The sequence below is a fragment of the Maylandia zebra genome, linkage group LG11 (assembly GCF_041146795.1).
Source record: "Maylandia zebra isolate NMK-2024a linkage group LG11, Mzebra_GT3a, whole genome shotgun sequence".
In the NCBI taxonomy this organism is placed as follows: Eukaryota; Metazoa; Chordata; class Actinopteri; order Cichliformes; family Cichlidae; genus Maylandia; species Maylandia zebra.
Genome location: NC_135177.1, coordinates 23,094,803 through 23,101,091, shown reverse-complemented (window position 1 = coordinate 23,101,091; position 6,289 = coordinate 23,094,803). Strand labels below are relative to the sequence as shown.

At 39.0% G+C, this 6,289-nt stretch overlaps 1 protein-coding gene across 1 annotated transcript; it reads right to left on the bottom strand.

The window, feature by feature from the left end:
* Positions 1-1,021: 1,021 nt before the first annotated feature.
* tfpt (TCF3 (E2A) fusion partner) lies at positions 1,022-6,289 on the bottom strand. Its single transcript, XM_004541182.6, has 7 exons — positions 6,149-6,289; positions 5,496-5,597; positions 4,634-4,756; positions 3,639-3,709; positions 3,474-3,543; positions 1,582-1,740; positions 1,022-1,482 (listed from the first exon to the last, which is right to left on the bottom strand). The coding sequence occupies exons 2-7, from the start codon at positions 5,595-5,597 to the stop codon at positions 1,408-1,410; spliced, it is 600 nt and encodes a 199-aa protein (XP_004541239.1). The 5' UTR covers positions 6,149-6,289; the 3' UTR covers positions 1,022-1,407.

Genomic DNA, 6,289 nt, shown 5'->3' with positions numbered 1-6,289 from the left:
TCTTGAACATGACAATGTTCACTGTATTCAAATGTCCTCCGCAGAGATTTGCATCATGGATGCACAGCCTACAAATTTGCAGCAACTGTGTGATGCCATCTTGTCAACAAAGACCAGAATCTGTGAAGAATGTTCTTAGCGCCTTGCTGAATCTATGCCACAAAGAATTAAGACAGATCTAAAGGAAAGCACTGTGTGCCAAATGAAGGGGTAGGTAAGTGTATTGTGTAATGTTTATTTTAAATGTACGTTTTTTTTATGTCATATTTAACATCTCTCTCACTCTCATACCTATATCTATTTTTTTTTTTTTTTTTTGGGGGGGGGGGGGGTTTAACAGTATTAAAAAGATGAATAAATGTCAAATCGACTGCTCTAGCATTTTTTTTATTTTTTATTTTAACACAGAAACAAACTGTAACTGAAACTTGTTATTCAGGCATAATATTTGTGTAAAAGCTTTCCATATAGGTGATGGGGTTGATTTTCAGGAACTGGCCTTGGCTCCTTAGTTCCAGTGAAGGGAACTCTTAATACTTCAGCATACCAAGACATTTTGGACAGTTTCATGCTCTAAACTTTGTGGGAACAATTTAAGGATGGTCCCTTGCTATTCCAACATGACTGCGCACCAGTGCACAAAGCGAGGTCCATAAAGACATGGATGAGCGAGTTTGGTGTGGAAGAACTTGACTGGCCTGACTGACCTCATGGCATTCATCTTTGGGATGAATCAGAGCAGAGACTGCGAGCCAGGCCTTCTCGTCCAACATCAGTGTCCGACTTCGCAAATGTGCTTCAGGAAAAACGGCCAAAAATTTGGATAAACACGTTCCTAAACCTTGTGGAAAGCCTTCCCAGAATAGCGGAAGCAGTTATAGCTTCACAAGGTGGGGTGAAATCATGTCAAACCCTATCGATTAAGAATGAGATGCCACATTAAGTCCATGAGCATGTGAAGGCAGATGAGTGAATACAAAAGAGGGAAAAAACAAAATCACAGAAAAGTAAACCCAAACAGCACAGTGTAAAAGTTTAATATGACGACGAGTCCATCTGCTTACTCGGATAAAATCCTAACTCAAGTAATGATAGTAATACCCTGTCATATTCATCTAATACGTCAAATATTTATCAAATCATGTTTTCAGCATCACGTGCTTGTCATAAATATGTTGCCATCAACTGTCAACTGTAAAAACATAACCTCGTATATACAAAACAAATATACACATATATAAGGTGAATAACATCTCGTGTTACATGAACTCAATCTGTTCACAATATTCAAGTGAAACCACAACATTACAAAGATTGACTCAAGTAAGGCAGTGTTTTAAACAGTCCTGGAAACTGGGTGCTCTTATCCTAGTCACCATCATCGTGATATCCAGGACAGCGGTTTGATCAATGAGACAGTGAGGTCGGGCTGGACATTTCTCCAAACTGTGACTCTGCCAACGCCGACATCTCCGGGTCGATCTGAGAAAAGAAGGTCCGTGATTTGGACTACCAGCATTTTAACATACCCACAGTTAAACGTCCACAGGCAGCATCTGATCAGGAAAGAGCTTTACTCACCTGTGGCTCTTTATCCTTTTCTTGACGAGGAATTCGATGCCTCTTTTTCTTTGTCCCAGCCACATGATGTGATGCTGCAGATGGAGTGGAACCGGAAACACCGTTGAGCTTTTCATCCTCCGCTGCAGCAGCCGGCTCCAAATGGGCTCCAGATTCATCCTGAAACAAAGGCAAGGGGAAAAACAAAATAGTATTCATAACTATCTCTGTAGGACCTTTCAAAGTTTAGCAAGCAAAAGCAGAAGAACTAATACAAACAGAAAGCTGAAGGAAAACCCTGCCTACTGCCCTGGCCTGAAACTACCAACATCAGGAAAGGTTTCACAGAATGAGGGAGCCACAGGTTATTTTCCCATACACTTCTATACAGTAAGTCTTTTTGGACCCAGAGAAGTTGCGCTTTGGTATCCATTAAAAAGAAGGTTTAAGGCACTAACGCAGGGGTAGGGAACTCCAGGCCTCAGTGTCCTGCAGGTTTTAGATCTCACCCTGGGTCAACACACCTGAATCAAATGATTAGTACCAGGCCTGTGGAGAACTTCGGTTGTATCCCAATTCAGGGTCTGCAGCCTTAAAGGCCGCATTTTAAGGCCAATTGCGTCACAGCGATGCGACGAAGACTGTTCCAATTCAAAGGCTGCTCAAAATGCGTCCCTCAAATGCGTCCTTCATTTCACTGAATTTTAAGGATGTGGTGGTGTAGACTTCGTGGCCCAAAATATCCCAGAATGCATAGCGCGGCGGTGGGTGTGGATAATTTTGCTGGGAAAAAAACAAAAAAAAACAAAAAACGGCAGAAGAGGAGCGGCCGGAGAGTAAACTTTTAAAAGTAAGTACTGAATATGATGTCACTTATTTATGTGCGAATGTTTAATAACGAAGAACATTAAAACATTACTGTTGGCCACATGTCGGCAAAGTTATGTGACATTAGTGACATTTGTACTAACTTGGTTTTAAAGCCTTTACTTAATATATGCTGTTCAATAGCTGACCTTAATCTTATAGAGAATGTGATGATTTTATGGATATTTAAATTAAGCACTGAGACAAATTTAGTAATGCCAACATATTAAAAGAACAATATGTGTCTCTCATATATATAACACAGTTATATATACAGTGTCAAAGAAACCTGTCTTTGAGTGAAGATTTAAGGTGACAGGAAATATAAATAATATAAATAAATGCAGCTTGAATCTTTACTGAAGCTCAGTATTTGAAACAGAGTTCATTCACTGCTGTAATAACTAATAATGATTGAAATTATAACTTTAATATTGGCCATATTATATTTACATTACCAAAGTGAGATGACTTTAGTCTCATGAACAACATGAGCTAATTGTTATTTACTAGCTAATCTTAAATGACTGTTCAGTACAGAAGTGAAGCCCAATAATCATGATTTCACAGTCAGCCTCAGATACTTATCAAATCAAAGCTCATGTAGAAACAAACAAATGAACAAAACCTTTTCTCCTTCATTTCTGTCAAATAATGCTGTATGAAATGTTTACAGCTGTTAGTGTCATGGTTGCTAGGCAACCTGGGCAGCACGACGGAGGCTAGACCGTCCCATTTCACAAGCCTGTCACTTCGGCCTTAGCGGTCTTTGAGTATGCGGCCCTTGTGGACCGTTAAGGCTGCGTACTTTAAGACTGCAGACCCTGAATTGGGATACAGCCTTCAGGATATTTTGAGGAGGTAATTTAGCCATTTAAATCAGCTGTGTTGGATCAAGGACACATCTAAAACTTGCAGGACACCGGCTCTCGAGGCCTGGAGTTCCCTAACCCTGCACTAATGCGTTGGCTTCACTTTTCATACGCAGAAGCTACTTCCATCTTTTATATTGTCTTTGATATCCACCCATGTTTGGTAATCCTTACCTCAAGCAGTATAGTGAGCTGAGCGTTTCTGTAGTCATCCCCGTGAGCATCTAAGGTCTTCATGAGGAATCTGTGAGAGTTAACACAACCCACAGATGAGCCATAAAGTGAGCAACTTCTCAGAAAACATACAAAATCTTCAGTTATTATAATGACAGTTTATACCTCCTTTCTTTCTTCAGACGTCGAGTAATTCTTTGCACTTGGTGAAGGCGACCCAGGATCTTCTGATTTACCTGAACAAAGTGCATGTGTTGGATCAATGATGAACTGATATATCAGAATATTAAAGCAGCAGGAGAATATTCAGAAACCTTATTGAAATAATTGCAGTTGAATCAGAAGTCAGGCCTGTGCGATGTAAGGTCGCACAAACCATTTACTAGATACTAGAATTTAAACTTGATACAGATACTCAGGAAAACACTGAATACTCAATACTATGTTCGAAGCTACTACTATTACTAGTAAAAAAAGAAGAAGAAATAATTAAAAAAAAAAAAAAGAAGGCATTATTTCTGAAGATTAAAACAATAAAAAAAAACAATAACATCAATGAGAGCAGTTTTTTTTATATTATATAAAAAAACCAAACAAACAATATTTTAGGTTGTGTGAGTCACTGCTGTGCTTCTCATGACTTTCACTGCTGATCAAATAGATTCATTAATGTTTCTGTCAGCCGTTTTGGTCTAGCTGCCGATACACTTCCCTCTGACTCAATCTGGCACTTAACAACACAATGTAACACTTTTTAGATAAAAGTAATGTGTTACTTTTAAATGAACACCCTCCATTAACATCACATGTTATGGGCAGGACTGGTACGGTTTGCTGCCTAGCCCTAACAAAGTTTTATTATTAGCCATAGTCACTACCTTAATAATAACTTAACAGATAGATAGATAATGTGGCTATTAGATAATAATATAACAGTAATGTACCAGCCAGGTTAATGTTTATCATAACATTTTAATACTTCAGTGTTGTTGAAACTGGAGTTCTACTGACACCTCAAAGTGTTGTTTAGCTGCTAGTGAGGGGAGGGCTGTGTACCTGCGTGTGTTTGCAGCACTGCTGTGTGAAGCTTTGTTTCAGTGGTGTTGATCTGGTCATTTTTATTATTCACGTATCATTTTTTTTTTTACCATAACACACACCTGTTCAATTTCTTTACATTTCCTGCTCAGAGCCACATATTTCCTTTTGTCAAGAGCTCTTTTTTCTTCATCTTCTTGTGTTGTGCTCTCAAGCAGCTCGGTGCCTCCCGGACCCAGCTCCACCTAAACAAATACAAAAGCAGGATTCTGTTTTGTGTCTGGCATCACATTGTTTGTTCTCACAAGAAAACACTTTTACCTGTTCAATGTTTCAAAGCAAAACCCAAGTCAAGCAGAAAGTCATCTTATTATAGCCACATTATTCAGCAAGAGCTAGGAAATAAAAACTGCTATGCAGTGTATAATGAATTAGAAAGATTAATCTCCAATACATGTAAATGTGGGTAGCACATGGGAGTGTAACCATGTGCTTTGAGCCAAACTCCCCATATTCTAAAAATTCTAATGGGAAAGGAGAGGGGGCAATGATGTGTAAAGTAGCAGCTATTCAGTGACATTTTCATGCATGAGATCTGTGTCACAGAGGATCGAAGTTCATAGGGAGAAGGTCAGCTCTCTGAGTACTAATGTAGTCTCATTTCTAAGGGAAAAGATGGAGAAAACTAAAAAAGCTAAACTCCTGAACCAAAAAAGAAGACAGAAAAAAATGGAGTAAATGTCTGTGAAGGATGAGTGTCTTGTTTAAACAAATATAATGACTGGTGTTTCTTCATTTAAAGGTTTTTAAGACCAGCATTACTATTATATTATATAAATTCTGCATCAGTGTACTGATTCATATCTGCTGGCAACATTGGAGACTTGGTTAAATGAGCTGTGAATTTGTATTAATTGGCAAACTAACTAAGTGTTACCATGTGTGCTAACATGACAAGCACTTTATAAAGATCAATAAAATTACCTCTCCCGGTCCCAGCTCCACACCACCAGGCTCCAGTTCTGCTTCCAGGATGTGACCTCCAAATAAAGGAGGCAGAGCCAAGCCAGAAAAATCCTCCATCATCTGGAGGGAAAGAAGTTTCTCTGTTAATGTAAACAGCCTGTGCAGCGGTTATGAGTCATTCATCAAGAAGAAATACTAGCAAATACACTGGGCAAATAGGATTCAACGGCCTCACTGCCTAGCGCCAGCAATGGTGTTTTAACCAACCACTCAGTTTGTATGTGAAGCAAAGTGGCTGAAATTGACCCACGTGGACAGCAGCTGTCCTCTGACTTTATAGCGGAAATACCTGCAGCAAAGGAGGTGCTCAGGATTTACTCCGCTACACTTATCTTAAAGATTTAGTTGCACATTATTTGCCGATATAAACTTATAACACAAAATTTAAATCTACTATTTTACTGCGCGATGCTGAGATCTGGATAGTAATTACAGTAACTCAACAGCTGTTTGTGAGTCAGTAAAAGCCTGATATAGTGGTCGGGGTTCCCAGTGGAGTAAAAACGGCTGAAAAGTTCAAAACAAGAATTTCCCATGTTTTAGACTTCTGATGTCACCACGCCTGATTATTGTTTAGTACTAAAACAATCCATTAGTCTAATAGTACTTACATTTGTTAGTCTCGAAACGATGTTTTTAACGTGTGTTTAAAGCGACACTTCGACCAGTGTCATCATCAACCTGAGCACAAGCTGCGTGCAGTGTCGTTTTCTCTGTTTAGCTTTAGCTAAGGCCGTTTAATAGCATGATAG